Here is a 19,515-nt window from a genome sequence, read left to right as displayed (position 1 = left end):
GGTATTACTGAGATTTTTCATAACTCCAAGTAGAAACAAAACAAGCTTTCTATGATCCTGTGTATATAAAGACTGAAAGAACCCCTCCATACATACCTCAGAGAAGCTGAGACTGAGATAGAACAATTTCTTATAATTGGGAAATGTTACCTGATGTTGTTGTGCATTAAGAGATGGCTAATTAAAACCTCTTCAGGAATTACTTTGATGATATACTTAGATGTATGACATTCATAGGAAATCTTGTTTATTTTGAAATACAGTGGTTGGTTATACAAAGGAAGGAGGGGGAGCTGGACTATATTGGAATTTGAAGTTGTGGTCTCTAGAACTGACCTCTTGAGCCGTTTTGTGTGTTTCAAATGTGGAGATGAAACTTTGCCTCACATGATTATGTGAGCGTTTGTATATGTGTGGATATTAGGCATTTACTTTAGAGTATTTAGTAAACAGTAATGAACCAAGGGTGTTCCTGTGGGTTGTCTGTGTGCAAAAGTGCTTTGCGCATGTAATTTTATTTAATCATAGTAACCAGAATGGTAGCTACCATTATGAATCCTATTTTTATAGTTGAGGAAGTGGGTTTAGAAAGGTTAGGCAATTTATCCATTATTGTACAGCTAGTTATTGGTAGAGCCAGAGTTTAAACTTCAGTGGTCTCACTTTAAAGCCACTCACCAGTATGATTATGTTGCCCACAGACCACCAGAAATGATAAAAATGTTTTTTTTTTTTTAAATGAGATAGATTCTGAAATGGTAATAGTACCCTCTCCCCCATTGTTTTTTAACCAGGGATGATTTAGAATAGTGTGTTCCAGTTTAGATGAGCACATTTATGTGATGGTCCATAGGGCCATATTGAAGGCAGCCTCACTGTCCTCGTGTGACAGTGTCTTCTAAATGCAGGAAAAATAATAGGAAGGAAATCTTTGTAAAGTCACACTTACTAAATGTCACAAGTCATAGGTAAATACGTGAGATGTCAAGAGTTCAAACACTGCTCACTTAAAAACCTTGTGCACTGTATAGAGCCTTGCATAGAGAAGATAAGTAAACTGGCTAGCCTTTTCTAGGGCTTTTTGAGTGCTGTGTGGAATTGATCATTTAGCAGCTTTTGAGTCACAATTTCCATTTCTTCTATGTACAGACATAAAAGGTCTTCTGGTTGTTAAACATAACATTCACATTGTCTCATTTTATTCTTGCAATTACCCTATGAAATGTGTAGAAGCAGCACATCCTCATTTTACAATTGAGAAAAATGGAGACCCCAAACACCTCATTGACAAGGTCACAAAGCAGTTTTGTGGCCCTACAAGGTGGAGAGCTCAAGTCCCCCATTTGCCGTTCCTGTGTTTATAGATTTTGTTTTTCTTAATAACAGTAAAAATATACCAAGATAGTTCTTGTCTTTTTAAATAAGATAATTAAAAAAGAGTGATTAATAAGCTTATAGGAAATGAAGTACTGAACTGTGTAAATAAACTAAAAACTAACTGTACCACAAAGAGTGCTATTAACATTTTGGAGCATTTCCTTCTGGTTCTTTCTCTTTGTTTACATAAAGAATTTTTAGTGATATTTTTATCATTATTGTCTTATATGTAGATGAGTAATCTGTTTTTTAAATATTAGAGTTCTGAGCATTTTTCTTAAATATTTTTTGAAAATACTGTTAATGAATACAAGGTATCCCATCATGTGGAAGTACTACAAATTTTATTTCTTTATTATTTCCAGTTTGCTGTTAGAAATAATGCTGTGAACACATTCTTAGGATTGTTAGGGTATTTAAAAAATACTTCTGTGTTGGGAAATTGCCTTCTGGAAAAGCTATGCCAGTTTATACTGTTATCACCAATATCTGATAGTGCCTACCTCATTGCATTCTTGCTTAGTGTTAATTATTACCAGTTTCTAAAAACCACCAGTTTTTAAAACAAAAATGGTATCAGTTTTCATTTTTTTAATACTGGGCATGTTCAACACTTTATAATCTTTTATATTTCCTGAATTATCTGTTTGTTTGGTGCTTTTTTTCTACTAGATTATTTTTAGTAGGTTTATGAGAACTTTAATTATTTGTTCACTATTAAGAGTCACTAGTTACTGATAAAGTCACTAGTTAAATTTCAGACTTTATGATTCTTGGGTCATATCCATCAACTTGTTCTGTGTTCTGTTTCTTTTTTCTCCCCCAGAGTGTTTCCAAAATAACCATCTTTACCAGGCAGTCCATTAGTTTTCCAAATTCAAACGAGCTTCTTTAGCAATTTTTACTGTTCTAATCCCTATAAAGAGAAGATAAATAGACTGCTAGTCTTTTTCAGGTCTTTTTCAGGGCTTTCTAGAATCAGTTGTTTAGCACCTCTTGGATCACGATTTCCATTTCTTCCATGTCAAGGCATAAATGGTCTTCAGGTTTTGTTCTCTGATAAAACTTTCATAAAACAGATCAAACAAATGATTGTGGTGGCTTTGCCATGAACATGAATGTCTTCTAGGTGTTGGTTTCCTGATGAAACTCATACAAAACAGGTGGAGCAAATAGTTTGGACATCAGCATGAGTGTCAGTCATGATGTGCCTTTTTTTTTTTTTTTTTTTTTTTTTTTAAAGCAGAGGAACACATTTTGTGTTACTTGTGAGATTCTTTCCATGAATTTATCAGGTGATTTTTGACTGGAACATTTTCAGCTTCAGTTTATAAAATGCAGCCTTGTCATTCTGCATATTTTTAAGTCTCACTTTAAAAATGTGGCCCTGGGGCCATCAGATGTATATTTTAGTTCCTTAAATCCTTCCTGTCACTAGTGTGTTCCCAATATTTCTGATGTTGAACGTAGACTGTGCTTTCATATCATACCAATCTTCCTTAGAAAACGGATCAAACACTTTCTTCTTGGCTCCTTTTTTGGTGCTTGTTGTGAGGGGCTTGTTCTTGTTGACCACTGTGGTGCTGCTCTCTTATTCCTCATGTGTCATATTTAGGGGTTTTTCCTAGTTTGTCATTTGGTATTCTTTATGGTATATTTTGATGTATAGAAATTTTTAAAAATCTATAGTTAAATCTTTCTTTAATTTCTATTGCTTTTGTAATTTATAGTTCTTGCCTAGGTAGTCTTAACTATAGTATAGACTTTTTTAACTGTTTTCTTTCTTTTCTTTTCTTTTTTTTTTTTTTTTTTTTAGTTGCAACTACTGGCCCTTCAGTATATTATAGTCAGTCACCAGCATATAATTCCCAGTATCTTCTCAGACCAGCAGCTAATGTTACTCCCACAAAGGTAACAAAGGAATAATTTATACATTTATAAATATCTCCTTTTTAATTGTTCAGGCTTCCTTCAAAGAAATTCAAGAAGTAGTTCAGCATTAAAACTTATATGTCCCATAAGATACAGATATTTTAAATTTCTCTCCAGATACAGAATTTATGCTTCCTACTCATCTTATTTTTATGTTACAATGAGTGTGAACATTTACAATATTTTCTAAATGGGGTGGTGGTGGTGGTGGTGGTGGTGGTGGTGGTAGTGGTAGTGGTGATGGTGGTGGTGGTGGTGATGATGGGTCCTTCATCATTTTGTTTTGGCGGAAATAGGACTAGAATGGCCTTGCTGAACCACTATGTGGTAAGTATTTCAGGCCTAAAGTGGCTATGTAGGTGTCGATTAACACCCAGTATTACAACCATAGTTGAATTATAAAGCTTTGAAGACAGATGGCTTGGGTGCATTTAGACCTTGGCTTTCTGCTCGCTTGTGACCTTGGGCAAGTTTTTAAATCTCTCTATGCATTAGTTGCCTCATATGTAAAATGAGGATAATAATCCCTTAATTCATAGGGTTTTTGAGGATACTAAAATGAGATACTATATTAAGTGCTTAGAACAGTGCCCAGTTGGCACATTAGTAAATGCTTGATAAATGTTAGTCTCCATCATCATCATCATTATTGTTAACATCATTTTACACATTATTTAGGAATGAAGAAATTTATTCTGTGCATTTATTGTAGAATTGGATTTTTAAGATTCTGTCATTAGTTAAGACAGTTTTTATTAAAGAAAGGAGTATAACTGTAAGTATCTTTGTAAGTAATGTTGTCTTCTCTTGATGATGTGCTACATACCCTAATGATATTTTTACCTTATAATGCTCTTATTTGTGGTTTGTGAGAATTGGTTTGCATCTAGTTATCTGTAATTTTGTAGACAACCTACAAAAAATTTTAACTTTTTTTTTCTTTTAGGGTCCAGTTTATGGCATGAATAGGCTTCCACCTCAACAACACATATATGCCTATTCCCAACAGATGCACACACCACCAGTCCAAAGCTCATCTGCTTGTATGTTCTCTCAAGAGATGTATGGTCCTCCGTTGCGTTTTGAGTCTCCTGCAACAGGAATTCTATCACCCAGGGGTGATGATTACTTTAATTACAATGTTCAACAAACAAGCACAAATCCACCTTTGCCAGAACCAGGTTATTTCACAAAACCCCCAGTTGCAGCTCATGCTTCAAGATCTGCAGAATCTAAGGTTATAGAATTTGGAAAAACTAATTTTGTTCAGCCTGTGCCAGGTGAAGGAATAAGACCATCTTTGACAGCACCCGCACATACAACACAGCCAACTCCTTTTAAATTTAACTCAAATTTCAAGTCAAATGATGGTGACTTTACCTTTTCTTCACCCCAGGTTGTGACACAGCCCCCTTCTACAGCTTACAATAATAATGAAAGTCTTTTAGGTCTCCTAACTTCAGATAAACCTTTGCAAGGAGACAGCTACAGTGGACCAAAAGCTAGTCAAACCATTGGACCTCGAAATACGTTCAATTTCGGAAGTAAAAATGTGCCTGGAATTTCATTTACTGAAAACATGGGTCCAAATCAGCAAAAAAATTCTGGTTTTCGTCGAAGTGATGACATGTTTACTTTCCACGGTCCAGGGAAATCAGTATTTGGAACACCTGTGCCAGAGCTGGCCAACAAGAGTCATGAAACAGATGGAGGAAGTGCCCATGGTGATGATGATGATGACGGCCCTCACTTTGAGCCTGTTGTACCTCTTCCTGATAAGATTGAAGTAAAAACTGGTGAGGAAGATGAAGAAGAATTCTTTTGCAACCGTGCAAAATTATTTCGTTTTGATGCAGAATCCAAAGAATGGAAGGAACGTGGAATTGGCAATGTAAAAATCCTAAGACATAAAACATCTGGTAAAATTCGCCTTCTAATGAGACGAGAGCAAGTACTGAAAATCTGTGCAAATCATTACATCAGTCCAGATATGAAACTGACGCCAAATGCTGGCTCCGACAGATCTTTTGTGTGGCATGCTCTTGATTATGCAGATGAGTTGCCCAAGCCAGAACAACTTGCTATTAGATTCAAAACTCCTGAGGAAGCAGCACTTTTTAAGTGCAAATTTGAAGAGGCCCAGAGCATTTTAAAAGCCTTAGGAGCAAATGTAGCCTCAACCACAAATCAGTCTCTGAGAATTACAAAAGAACCCACAAGTCATGATAACAAAGATATTTGCAAATCTGATGCTGGAAACATGAATTTTGAATTTCAAATGGCAAAGAAAGAAGGGTCTTGGTGGCATTGTAATAGCTGCTCATTAAAGAATGCTGCGACTGCTAAGAAATGTGTGTCATGCCAGAATCTAAACCCAAACAGGAAAGATTTCCTTGGTCCGCCATTAGTTGAAACTGTTTCTGCTCTTACAACTGGCCCAGAAAATACTCCAGATAGATTTGCACCGATGACTCCAAAGAAAGAAGGTCACTGGGATTGTAGCATTTGCTTAGTAAGAAATGAACCTACTATATCTAGGTGCATTGCATGCCAGAATGCAAAGTCTGCCAACAAAAGTGGATCTTCATTTGTTCAGCAAGCCTCCTTTAAATTTGGCCAAGGAGATCTTTCAAAGTCTGTTAACAGTGATTTCAGGTCTGCTTTTTCTACGAAGGAAGGACAGTGGGATTGCAGTGTGTGCTTTGTACAAAATGAAGGAAGTTCTACAAAGTGTACTGCTTGTCAGAATCCAAGAAAACAGAGTTTACCTACGTCTTCTGTTCCAGCATCTGCTTCTTTTAAGTTTGGAACTTCAGAGACAAGTAAAACCCCGAAGAGTGGATTTGAGGACATGTTTGCTAAGAAGGAAGGACAGTGGGATTGTAATTTCTGCTTAGTACGAAATGAAGCAAATGCTACAGTATGTGTTGCTTGTCAGAATCCGGGTAAACCGAGTCAACCCACCTCTGCTGTTCCAGCACCTGCCTCTTTTAAGTTTAGTACTTCAGAGACCAGCAAAGCTCCGAAGAGTGGATTTGAAGGAATGTTCACCAAGAAGGAAGGACAGTGGGATTGTAGTGTTTGCTCTGTGCAAAATGAGAGTTCTTCCTTGAAATGTGTGGCTTGTAATTCCTCTAAACCAACTCATAAACATATTGCAGAAGCTCCTTCAGCCTTCACACTGGGCTCAAAGACTAAGTTAAATGATTCTTCTGGAAGTCAGGTTGGAACAGGATTTAAAAGTAATTTTTCAGAAAAAGCTTTTAAATTTGGTACTTCAGAACAAGGATTTAAATTTGGGCATGTAGATCAAGAAAGTACACCTTCATTTACATTTCAGGGTTCTTCTAATACAGATCCTAAGTCAACAAAAGAAGGATTTAGTTTTTCTGTCCCTGTGTCTGCTGATGGGTTTAAATTTGGCATTCAGGAGCCTGGAAATCAAGAGAAGAAGAATGAAAAGCCCCTTGAAAATGACACTGGTGTTCAGGCTCAGGATATCAGTAATCAGAAGAATGGTAATGGTGTGATTTTTGGTCAAACTGGTAGCACATTTACCTTTGCAGATCTTGCAAAATCAACTTCAGGAGAAGGATTTCAGTTTGGCAAAAAAGATCCTAATTTCAAGGGATTTTCAGGTGCGGGAGAAAAATTATTCTCATCACAAAGCAGTAAAATGGCTGATAAAGCTGACACTTCTGCTGACCTTGAGAAAGATGATGATGCCTATAGAACCGAGGACAGTGATGACATCCATTTTGAACCAGTGGTTCAGATGCCTGAAAAAGTGGAACTTGTAACAGGAGAAGAAGATGAAAAAGTTCTTTATTCACAGCGGGTAAAATTATTTAGATTTGATGCTGAGATAAGTCAGTGGAAAGAAAGGGGTCTGGGGAACCTAAAAATTCTCAAGAATGAAGTCAATGGCAAGCTGCGAATGCTAATGCGAAGAGAGCAGGTACTGAAAGTATGTGCCAACCATTGGATAACAACTACAATGAACCTGAAGCCTCTCTCTGGGTCTGATAGAGCATGGATGTGGTTAGCGAGCGATTTTTCTGATGGTGATGCCAAACTAGAGCAGCTGGCAGCAAAATTTAAAACACCAGAGCTGGCTGAAGAATTCAAGCAGAAATTTGAGGAATGCCAGCGACTTCTATTAGATATACCACTTCAAACTCCTCATAAACTTGTAGACACTGGCAGAGCTGCCAAGTTAATTCAGAGAGCGGAAGAAATGAAGAGTGGATTAAAAGATTTCAAAACTTTTTTGACAAATGATCAAACAAAAGTCACTGATGGAGAGAATGAGAGCTCTGATGGTGGTGCTGCCAGTGCCTCTGATACAACTAACAAGCCAAACCCCGAAAACACGGGGCCCACACTGGAGTGGGACAACTATGATTTAAGGGAAGATGCTTTGGATGATAGTGTGAGTAGTAGTTCAGTACATGCTTCTCCATTGGCAAGTAGCCCTGTGAGGAAAAATCTCTTCCGCTTTGGTGAGTCAACAACAGGATTTAACTTCAGTTTTAAATCTGCTTTGAGTCCATCTAAATCTCCTGCCAAGTTGAATCAGAGTGGAACCTCAGTTGGCACTGATGAAGAATCTGATGTTACTCAAGAAGAAGAGAGAGATGGACAGTACTTTGAACCTGTCGTACCTTTACCTGATCTAGTGGAAGTGTCCAGTGGTGAGGAAAATGAACAAGTTGTTTTTAGCCACAGAGCAAAACTCTATAGGTATGATAAAGATGTTGGTCAGTGGAAAGAAAGAGGCATTGGTGATATAAAGATTTTACAGAATTATGATAATAAGCAAGTTCGCATAGTGATGAGAAGGGACCAGGTATTAAAACTTTGTGCCAATCACAGAATAACTCCAGACATGACTTTGCAAAATATGAAAGGGACAGAACGAGTGTGGGTGTGGACTGCCTGTGATTTTGCAGATGGAGAAAGAAAAGTAGAACATTTAGCTGTCCGTTTTAAACTACAGGATGTTGCAGATTCGTTTAAGAAAATATTTGATGAAGCAAAAATAGCCCAAGAAAAAGATTCTTTGATAACCCCTCATGTTTCTCGTTCAGCCACTCCCAGAGAGTCACCATGTGGCAAAATTGCTGTAGCTGTATTAGAAGAGACCACAAGAGAGAGGACAGATTTAATTCAGGGTGATGACACAGCAGATGCAACTTCAGAAGTTGGAGAAGCATCTAGCACATCTGAAACAACAACAAAAGCAGTAGTTTCTCCTCCAAAGTTTGTATTTGGTTCGGAGTCTGTTAAAAGTATTTTTAGTAGCGAAAAATCAAAACCATTTGCATTTGGCAACAGTTCAGCCACTGGGTCTTTGTTTGGGTTTAGTTTTAATGCACCTTTGAAAAATAACAGTAGTGATGCCAGTTCAGTAGTCCAGAGTGAATCTGAAAGAAAAGTGGAACCTAATTGTGAAGAGACGAAGAATTCAGATAGCAAACAGTCTTCAGATGGCAAAGTCAAAAATCTCTTTGCTGCTTTTCCAAAAGAAGAGTCCTCAACTAATTACACATTTAAAACACCAGAAAAGGGTAAGCGCTTAGTCTTTGGTATAAACAGAATTTTTTTTCCATTAATTTGTAAATATTTTGCTTGATGCATATACTTTTTGGTAGGATACTAACATTTTAGTAAAAGTTGGGTTATAATAGCTTTGTGAATAGTGAAAAAATATTGGTGCAGATTTTTTTTCTCCCTAAATCTGTTTCCCTGTGTTTAAACAGCAATAGAAAGTGTGTGTGTGTGTGTGTGTGTGTGTGTGTGTGTGTGTGTGTGTGTGTGTAAGTTATTTAGGAGATCTGAGTAACTGGAAGATACTTATATCATGCTTAGTGCAGAGAACAAGAACCTAATACAGTACCAAAGTTTAGTGACTCATGTACTTGAATCATGAGTATTACCTCGAGTCTGATTTTTTTAAGTGTCCATTATTCAACATATTATTCTCTTGTCACTCAAAAAACATGGTACTGAGATGTTTATAAGTTATGTAAGGAAGCCTTGCTGCTATTATTAAAAGAGTAAAGAATGAAATTACCAGGATAAATAAATATGTAACACAGCCCCAAATTGGTATAAATTGAGGTATTTTGGCTTTTTATATTTTAAAATCACATTGACTTTGATTCTCAAAATGTTCAAAAATGAAATACTCTTTATTTTCTAGGATTTAATTTTAGCCTTTTTAAATCTAATCCAATGGCTTTTTGGACCAGCATCCCTTCCTCACAGCCTGAGAACAAAGGTATAGAGCTAGCATTCTCGGTATGAGATGACATCAGTTGTTTTTTTTGTTTTTTGTTTTTTTAAGCAGCTGGTAGTCCTTAGCATAGTAACTGGCTGTATGAAATTAAGTATTTAACACACAGTGTGCATGTTAAAGAATGTGTGTTTAAACAAGTACTTTTTGACTAGGGGTGTGTAACACCCTTTAATGCTGTTTTTTTGTTTTTTGTTTTTTAATGTACTTGGATGTCATGTTTTCTCACTATTGCAAAGCATTATTTTGAGGTAGATCCATACGGTCTTTACCTTTCACTGCTTTGTACTTCATTATTCTGTCATTTTCAGCTGTGCTTAATGAAGACCTGTGTTTTTTCTAACATTTATCTTTAGCCAGTAAGTAATGTTTCCAGTATCCAAACATGTGATGGCAGCATGTATACACATGGAACAGGGTTTCCTTTTAAGGCTATCCTTTTAGACAGGGTTTAGAAAAATATCATATTTGAAAGTAGACTTCATTTTTAACAGCCACCATTAAATGCTAGTATGTTATAAAAGTGTTGGTATTAGAGTGGAATAATAGGAAGTGGGGGATCTGTTGAAGACCCTCAAGAGCAAGGTTAGGGAATTGAAAACCCGTTATTAGTATCTGATAACATATCTTGAGTAACCCAAATATGTTCAATGGTAAAGTGACAGTCCTTGATTTTGGGGGGGCCTTCAATTTTTATTTTAAGTTTGTTTATTTATTTTGAGGGAGAGAGGGAAGGAGAGCATGAGTGAGGGAGGAGCAGAGAGAGGGGGTAGAGAGAATCCCAAGCAGGCTCCACACTGTCAGTGTAGATCCCAGTGTGGGGCTTGATTTCATGAACTGAAATCATGACCTGAGCCTAAATCAAGAGTCACGTACTCAACCTACTGAGCCACCCAGGTGCCCCTCTTTTTTTAATAATGTTTGTTTGTTTATTTATATGTTTATTTTATTTTTTTAGAGAGAGAGAGAGAGACAGAGCATGAGTGGGGGAGGGGCAGAGAAAGAGAGGGAGACAAAGAATCTGAAACAGGCTCCAGGCTCTGAGCTGTCAGCACAGAGCCCAATGTGGGGCTTGAACTTGGGAATGGCGATGTCATGACCTAGTCTGAAGTCAGACGTTTAACCAACTGAGCCACCCAGGCGCCCCTTAATGTTTATTTTTTTGAGAGAGAGAGAATGCACGCTCACGAGTGGCAGAGGGGCCGAGAAAGAAGCTGGGAGAGAGAAGCAGGCTCCATGCTGTCAGCACAGAGCCCGATGTGGGGCTTGAACTTATGAACCATGAGATCATGACCTGAGCTGAAATCGAGAGTTGGGTGCTTAATCGATTGAGCCACCCAGGCACCCCTCAATTTTTAAGTATACCAATCACATTACTAGCTAAAGCAGCCCTTAAGCTTTTCTTGAGGATGTATTCTTTGAGAAATTATTGAAGAGTGTGGACTTTTTCCTGTAAATGACATATATTTGCATGCACAGTCTGCAGGACCTAGGTTAATCCTTGACTTGAGCAAATTTGCCAGTATACTACTGCAGGACAGAAAGCTTTATTCTGTTTCAAGTCCAAGAATGTCATAGTCCCAAAGGATCTTAGAGATGGAAAGTTCAGACATGAGGAAACTGAGGCACAGCGGGCTGTCTGAAATGCTCAAATTGTCTTTACCAGTTAATAACAGAATTGGAGTAAGAATCTGTATCCTACATTAGTCATACTATGTTTTTCTAATTAAAGAGAGTAAAAGGCAAGTTTAACATTTAATAGGGCTCTAATTCTCTAGATCAGGTCAAATATGACCTGTGTATATAATTTAGAATTTTCTAATATCCACATTAAAAAATAGAATAAGAAGAAACAGGTGCAAAAAAAAAGGAGATGAAATTAATTTTAACAGTCTATACAGACTATATCTGAAATACCATTTCAAGTTCTAATCATAAAAAAAAAAGATTTTTTTTTTTTGTGTGTGTGTGTGCTAAGTCTTTAAAATCCAGTGTGTATTGTTCTACTTGGAGCACAACTCAGTTTGGAATGGCCACATTTCAAGTGTTTAATAGCCACGTGTGGCTAGGCTACCATATCAGACAGCACCAGTTGGTACATAGCATGCTTCATGATTTGCTTTACCCATTCCTTTTGCTAAATACTCTTCTTTATAGACTATATTGTATGAAGAATCCCTTTATTCTTCCTTTTTTTCAGCTATAAAAATTTGTGTTAGTTTTTTATAGTGTTACCCCTAGGATAACTGTTTTAATTTGGTTTTATCTATTATCATGCTTGGAAATACACAAAACTGGATGTAACTCTGAACACCTGCCATCCTTGGCAATTGTTAACTTTCCCTGTAGTAACTAATCATGGTTAGCTTTTGCATTAATTTCATATTCATACTAATCTTTGCTCATGATTTACGTAAGTTTTTTCAGTTGTTTAAAATGCATGGATATTTTGCTCAGCTATTGTTTATATGCCAAATACAGTTATGGCAGCATTATTTAAATACCTTTTAAAATTATAGCCAGTAATAGCAATTTTTTTTTCAACGATCAGTAAGTAAAAGCAGTTTTTTTTGGTTTTAATGGATTCTATATTCACTAAGGATTTTTGATGGAATGTTAAATCAGGCTTCTAATTCTCTACAGAGCTCTGTCCACATCAAAGTTTATGTGTTTAACCTAAAGATAAGTGGCGTGGTTTTATTTTCAGTTAGAATATTGTTGTTAATACCTACTTAACTCCTGGTCTTTATAATTTTTTTTGACCTGTTTTATAGCAAAAGAGAAGGAAAAGCCTGAAGATTCTCCCTCAGATGATGATGTTCTCATTGTGTATGAGTTAACCCCGACCCCTGAACAAAAAGCTCTTGCAAGCAAACTTAAACTTCCTCCAACTTTCTTCTGCTATAAGAATAAACCAGATTATATTAGTGAAGAAGAAGAGGATGGTAAATCTTTTGTTATTTTAAAAGCATTCTGTCTGTGCTAATTTTAGTAATGTTTAAATTGTTTAAGCCTGCCTCTTAGAGCCCATAACTCCTGTCCTTAGATGTTTATCCTCAGTGTGTGTGTAAATAGTCAGTGGATGCAATGATTGAAACAACTGCATTTTTTAAGTAAGGATGTTTTGGATGACTACTATGAGCAGAGCAGGTATTTTGAGAGAATTGAAAAGAATCCTAATTTCCCTATAGACTTAGAGGGATGAGAGAGTGATGAGGCAGATAGGGGTCTGATTATGGAAAACTTTGTGAGCCACAGTAGAGTTTTTCAGCAGGGGAGTTTGCATGTTCAGAAAGAGTTTCAGCAGGATCAGTTGAGTTAGTGAGATAGAGGATCGGGTTGTGGGACATGGAGATAGGAAGATGAGCCAAAATGATAGTAAAGTAGCTCAGAGGAGAGCCTGAATGAAATTTCTGTGATGACAGGAGAGGCATTAGGAATATAGAATTGGCAAAACTGGGTGCTCTTTCAGTGGGGGGGGGTGAGGGAAAGTATGAAATTGGAGGATAATTTCTAGATTTATGGCTGGGAAAATTCCTAAAACTTACTAGAAATTCTTTTTGTTTAATAAAATCAATTATACTTTAAGATGAAGATTTTGAAACAGCTGTCAAGAAACTTAATGGAAAATTATATCTGGATGACTCAGAAAAATGTAGACCATTAGAAGAAAAGCTAGCAGGTATGTTAAATTAAAATTACTAGTTAAAACGTTTTTTAAAAATCTTCTGTTTAAAAGGAATCTTTAGGGCGCCTGGGTGCCTCAGTCATTCAAACGTCCAACTTCAACTTCAGCCCAAGTCATGATCTCATGGTTTGTGAGTTCAAGCCCTGTATCTGGCTCACCTCTATCAGCGCAGAGCCCACTTCGGATCCCCTGTCCTCCTCTTTGTCTGCCCCTCTCCTGCTCATGCTCTCTCTCTCAAAAATGAGTAAACATAAAAAGAAAAGGCATTTTCTAATCTGATCATTTTTATGATTATCAGATTTACTTATGTGATATGCCTGTGGCAATTTAAAATATTTGAAAATAATATGAAGTGTAAAATATTGTTTTCCTGGTGATCCTTGTTCTCCATTAGCATTCATAGGTATTGCTATCTGGGTCTGTAATCTGTAGATTATATGGAGGACAATTCTTGGAGAGTAGTTGGACTTCTAACTTTCTTTTGCTTGTGTTGTGTGGGATTTTCAGATAATGAAAAAGAATGTGTTATTATTTGGGAAAAGAAACCAACAGTTGAAGAGAAGGCAAAAGCAGATACATTAAAGCTTCCACCTACATTTTTTTGTGGAGTCTGCAGTGATACTGATGAGGACAATGGAAATGGGGAAGACTTTCAATCAGAGTTACAAAAAGTTCAGGACTCTCAAGTAAGAGCATCTCCATTGTTTTCCTTCTGGTTGAGTTGCCATTGTTGATGCAGTAGATTAGAATATTCTTACCAAATGGTAATAATGTGTTGTGAATAGCAAATGGATTAGGCATTTACCAATCAGCTTTGGCCAGAGAAGGAGGAATGTTGTTCTACAGAGAGGACTTAAAGGTTCTCTCCTGTGTATATGTTGGATTTTTGCAGGGATGGGAGAGATGGACTGTGCAGATATTCTTAAGAATGTTTATCATAATACCAAGAATAATATCAAGTAGTTAATTTTTCATGCAAGTTAGTTCATTTTGTGGTGGGCAGAGTGGATAGGAAGTGGCATTTGAGACTTAGTTTCAATGGCATTTGAGACTTAGCAAGGTGGCCTATACCTTGCTTTGTAAATTTCATGATTTGATTACTTTCTTTTTAAAAATTTTTAACATGTATTTTTGAGAGAGAGAATAGACAGCACAAGTGGGGGAGGGGTAGAGAGGGAGGGGGACACAGAATCCAAAGCAGGCTCCAGGCTCTGAGCTGTCAGAGAGCCCGATGTGGGGCTTGAACCCACAAACGGTGAGATCATGACCTGAGCTGAAGTTGGAGGCTTAATCAGCTGAGCCACCCCGGTGCCCCTTGATTTGTTTACTTTCTTAGCTTAAAAGTAGTGATAATTTTAATAGGTATCAACACCTTGGTATCTTAATTTGTATTCCACAGAAACTAGAAGACAAGATCTCTGTCTAGTTAATTTGTTCATAATCTAATATTGACATCTATTCAGAATGTTCCTTTCCCCCTCAAGGAACACTGTTTTTGATGGTTTGTTTTTATTCTTAGATGATTAAGATGAAGTAGAGTTCTAGAATTAGTTATGAATGTGGTGGTTTATTTAAAGGATATATGGCTAGAGAGAGATGTGTTGTAACACATGGTCTTAGTCTGTAAGAAATTTATTGCTCTTCATTGACTCTGAGCAGTCTAGCTGACGACCTAGGATGTGTAGGTTTAAACTTAATCTATCAGTACACATACAATTAATGGCCATCAGCTGATGTAATGCTAATCATGTTCTCATTTACAACCAGATAGATTTATTTGTGGAAATCTGAAGTTTTTGCAGCAGTGGCCTTACTGAGTGTTCCATTTAAGGTGTATTTCAAATCACTCAACAGTTTCCCTGGACTTACTGGGCATACACAGTATTTAATAGCTGTTACTCTAATTACGAACTGCTAGAGGCTTTATCACGTATTTATTCAGCAAATGCAGTAGTCATATTAATATAAATTTAGATTATGCAAATTTAAACAGTATGATTTAAATATGGCCTCTTGTGTGCAAAACTTAAAGTTATTGATTTAAAATGTATTTTAAAATTTAAGGGGCGCCTGGGTGGCTCAGTCAGTTAAGCATCCGATTTTGGCTCAGATCATGATCTTATGGTTCGTGGGTTCAAGCCCCGCATCAGCTCAGTGCTACCAGTGTAGAGCCTGCTTGGAATTCTCTCTCTTTCCCTCTCTCTCGCCCCCTGACCCCACTCATACTTTCTCTCAAAAATAAGTAAATAAACTAAAAAAAAAAAAATTACACTGAAAAATAATTTCAGCACTGATGTACATACTGAATTATACATCATTTATTCTTATTTTCCACCTTGTGGTGCCACTTTAGCTGGTACACAAGAATTTGGTATCTTTTGTCAGTATTTTGTGAAACATGCTTTTATAGGAGTTGAAATATCTTATTTGAGGTGACTTGTGTTATTTTAAAACATTCATTATTGTCATAACTTAATAAAATAATCCTGTAATTATCACAATGTTCATTAAATAACAGTACTACTGGCTGTTCAAAAATACTTTGGGTACTAAAGTTAAATGTGATAAACCTTTATAAAGGTTGAAAAAAATGGCACAATAAATTATAAAATTTCAGGATAGCAAGCACCCTTTGATACAGACATGAAATAGAAAACCAAAAACCATTAAAGCTAATATGCTATAATGGATGTAAATTTATACTCTCTCAGAATGCATTGTTCCTACTGTGACACTCAGTCTAATTCATCTTAGATATGCATCCCTTGCATAAAATGGTTATGTGTACTCTATAAATGTTTACCGTTGAGCTAGCACTGTGCTGACGATTGGGTATACGGTAATGAACAAAACAGAAGTAATCTGACTTGTCTGTGTGGAGTTTTCCATTCAAGGACTGTAAGGCATTAGCAGCTGAATTAAAACAATTCCTCTCACCCAAGCAATTCTAGGCTACTTATTTGGGGTAACGTTTATTGTGATATAATTCACATATTGTGCACCCCATCCATTTTAGAGCATACAGTTCAGTAGTTTTTAGTATATTCACATGGTTATGCAACCGTTACCACAGTGAATTTTGAACAGTTTCACCACCCCAAGAAGAAAACCTCTAACCTCTAACAGTCACCACCCTTCCCCATTTTGCCCGAGCTCTTCCATCTCAAGAAACCACTACCCCTGATGGACTTTCTGTCTCTATAGGTTTGCCTATTTTTTGGACATTTTGTATAAATAAGTCATGATAATATGTGGCCTTTTGTGTCTGGCTTCTTTCATTTAATGTTTTCAAGGTATAGCTACATTGTAGTGTATATCTGCATTTTATTAATTTTTATGGCTGAGTAATACTCTGTTGTATTGGATATATTACATTTCATTTATCCATTCATCTGTTGATGATCATTTAGGTTGTTTTTACTTTACTTTTTGTCTGTTTTGAATAATACTGCTATGATAGCCTAAAACATTTGACACATAGAATGATTTATCTTTTCCTTGTGTTTTGGTACATTAAAAAATAAGGATTTTTTTCATTTGTAGTAATTTTTTTATAGAAGTAAAATTCACTTTTTGTTGTGTGTATATGTGTGTGTCTATTTCCTAGGAGTTCTTTTATATGTTTGAATTCTTGTAATTCTCACCAGAAACAGGATATGGAACAATTCCAACACCCCCCAAAATTTCCTTCATATTGTCCCTTTGTATTCAAAACCTTTTCTGCCCATATCTTTGGGCAGTTGCTGTTGTGTTTTCTGTTTCTATATTTTTGCCTTTTCCAGACTAACATATGAATGGAACCCTACAGTATGTAATTTTTGATGCTGGCCTTTTTCACTCAGCATAATGCCCTTGAGATTTGTCCCAAGTTATTGTGTGTAGTAATAGTTTGTTCCTGTCTACCACTAAGTAGTCCATTGTGTAGATGTACCACAGTTTATTCATTGATCCATTGAAGGTCATTTCCAATTTATTTTGCTCTTTTTCTAGTTTCTTAAATGACTGATTTAAGACCATTTTTCATTTCTATAAATATTTAATGCTGTAAGCTTCTTTCTAGGAACTGTTCAGCTTCATCCAACAAGTGTTGCTATGTGATATTTTTACTTTCATTCCGTTAAAATATTTATTTTCCTTGAGATACTCTTTTTTATATATGCGTTAGATAGTATGTTGCTTCCAAATACTTGGTGATTTTCCAAATATCGTTCTGTTACTGATTTCTAGTTTAATTCCATTATTGTCTGTGAACATAATTTGAGTAATTTTAGTTCTTAGAAGCCTAATGAAGGCTGTCTTGGTGATTGTTGTGCACTTGAAAAGAATGTATAGTCTGCTCTTTTGGCATAGAGTGTTCTATAAATGTTAATTAGCTCAAACTAGTTGATACTGTGTTGTCCAGGTCTCATATATAAGACTAACATTTTAATTAGAGGACTGTTGCTAGGCATAATTGTAGATTTGTCTGTTTCTCCTATCAATTTTTGCTTAATGTACTTTTTTAGAAAGTGCCCCTCTGCTTCTGTTTTCTGGAAGACATTGTAGGAATTGCTATTATTTCTTTCTTAAATGTTTGATAGAACTCACTAGTGAAACCATTTGACCTGGAGGGATATTAATTAATAATACATTTTCTTTAATAGATAGTAGGCCTATTCAAGGTTATCTGTTTCTTTAATAGATAATAGGCCTATTCAAGGCCAGTATCAAAGATTACATACTGTAGGATTCCATTCATATGTTAGTCTGGAAAAGGCAAAAATATAGAAACAGAAAACACAACAGCAATTGCCCAAAGATATAGGCAGAAGAGGTTTTGAATACAAAGGGACAATATGAAGGAAATTTTGGGGTGTGGGTGTTGGAATTGTTCCATATCCTGTTTCTGGTGAGAATTACAAGAATTCAAACATGTAAAAGAACTCCTAGAAAATAGACACACACATCCACACAACAAAAAGTGAATTTTACTTCTATAAAAAAATTACTACGGGGGCGCCTGGGTGGCTCATTCGGTTAAGCAGCTGACTTCAGCTCAGGTCATGATCTCGCGGTCCGTGAGTTTGAGCCCCGCGTCAGGCTCTGTGCTGACAGCTCAGAGCCTGGAGCCTGTTTTGGATTCTGTGTCTCCCCCTCTCTCTGACCCTCCCCCGTTCATTCTCTGTCTCTCTCTGTCTCAAAAATAAATAAACGTTAAAAAAATACAAATAAAAAAATAATTACTACGAATGAAAAAAATCCTTATTTTTTAATGTACCAAAACACAAGGAAAAGATAAATCAGTCTATGTATCAAATGTTTTAGGCTATCATAGCAGTATTATTCACAATAGACAAAACTCTTGTGTGAGTTTTGGTCGGTTTTGTCTTTCAAGGAATTGGTCCATTTCATCTGAGTTCTTAAATTTGTGGGCATAACACTGTTCATGAAATTCATTAAAATTTATTACCCTTTTAATATTCATGAATTAGAAGTGAGTAGTGATGGCTCTTGTTTCATTTCTAGTTGAATCTTCTTTCTTGTTTTCTTGGTTAGCCTGCTTAGAAGTTTGTTGATTTTTATTGACTGTTTGAAAAAGGTCAGTTTTGTTTAATTTTGTTCATTTTTTTTCCTGTTAATTTCCTGCTTTACTGATTTCTGCTCTACTTTTCATTATTTCTTCTCCTTTGTTTAGGTTTATATTGCTTTTCTTTTTCTAGTCTTAAGGTGGAAATTTATTGATTTTAGATTTCATTATATGCCTTCAGTACTTTAAAGTTTCCCTTCCTTGTTTTTGTTGCGTTCTAAGAGTTTTGATAAGTTGTAGTTTCATATTTATTGTTTAACTTATTTTTTTTATGTTTTATTAATGTTTTTATTTATTTTTGAGAGAGAGACAGAAACAGAGATAGAGCATCAGTGGAGGATGGGCAGAGAGAGCGGGAGATACAGAATCTGAAGCAGGCTCCGGGCTCTGAGCTGTCAACACAGGGCTCGAATTCACGAACCGTGAGGTCTTGACCTGAGCTGAAGTCAGATGCTCAACTAACTGAGCCACCCAGGCTCCCCTTCATATTTATTTAGTTAAAAATATTTTTAATTTGCTTAGAGACCTCTGGACACATATATTATTTAAAAGTATGCTGGGAAATCCCAAATATCTTAAATATTTGGGATTTTTTTCAACTGTATTTCTGGTAATGATTTCTAGTTTAATTCCATTGTGGACTGAGAATATACT

At 36.2% G+C, this 19,515-nt stretch overlaps 1 protein-coding gene across 3 annotated transcripts in view; it reads left to right on the top strand.

The window, feature by feature from the left end:
* Positions 1 to 19,515, top strand: part of LOC124504377 (E3 SUMO-protein ligase RanBP2) — an 82,167-nt gene that overhangs the window by 52,657 nt on the left and 9,995 nt on the right. The window contains exons 19-24 of one of the 3 annotated variants that reach the window (XM_047069859.1): positions 3,194 to 3,288; positions 4,256 to 8,879; positions 9,515 to 9,592; positions 12,382 to 12,552; positions 13,197 to 13,289; positions 13,803 to 13,981. In XM_047069859.1, the coding sequence (XP_046925815.1) occupies positions 3,194 to 3,288; positions 4,256 to 8,879; positions 9,515 to 9,592; positions 12,382 to 12,552; positions 13,197 to 13,289; positions 13,803 to 13,981 (5,240 nt within the window). The remainder of the gene's footprint in view (positions 1 to 3,193; positions 3,289 to 4,255; positions 8,880 to 9,514; positions 9,593 to 12,381; positions 12,553 to 13,196; positions 13,290 to 13,802; positions 13,982 to 19,515) is intronic. The other 2 variants (XM_047069860.1, XM_047069861.1) reach the window with 2 other exon arrangements.

Source organism: Lynx rufus, unplaced genomic scaffold, assembly GCF_022079265.1.
Source record: "Lynx rufus isolate CCGP_SWC_20201006 ecotype Redwood Valley unplaced genomic scaffold, mLynRuf1.p SCAF_8, whole genome shotgun sequence".
Lineage (NCBI taxonomy): Eukaryota > Metazoa > Chordata > Mammalia > Carnivora > Felidae > Lynx > Lynx rufus.
Note: the sequence above shows the minus strand (reverse complement) of the source record. Positions and strands in the feature narration are given on the sequence as shown.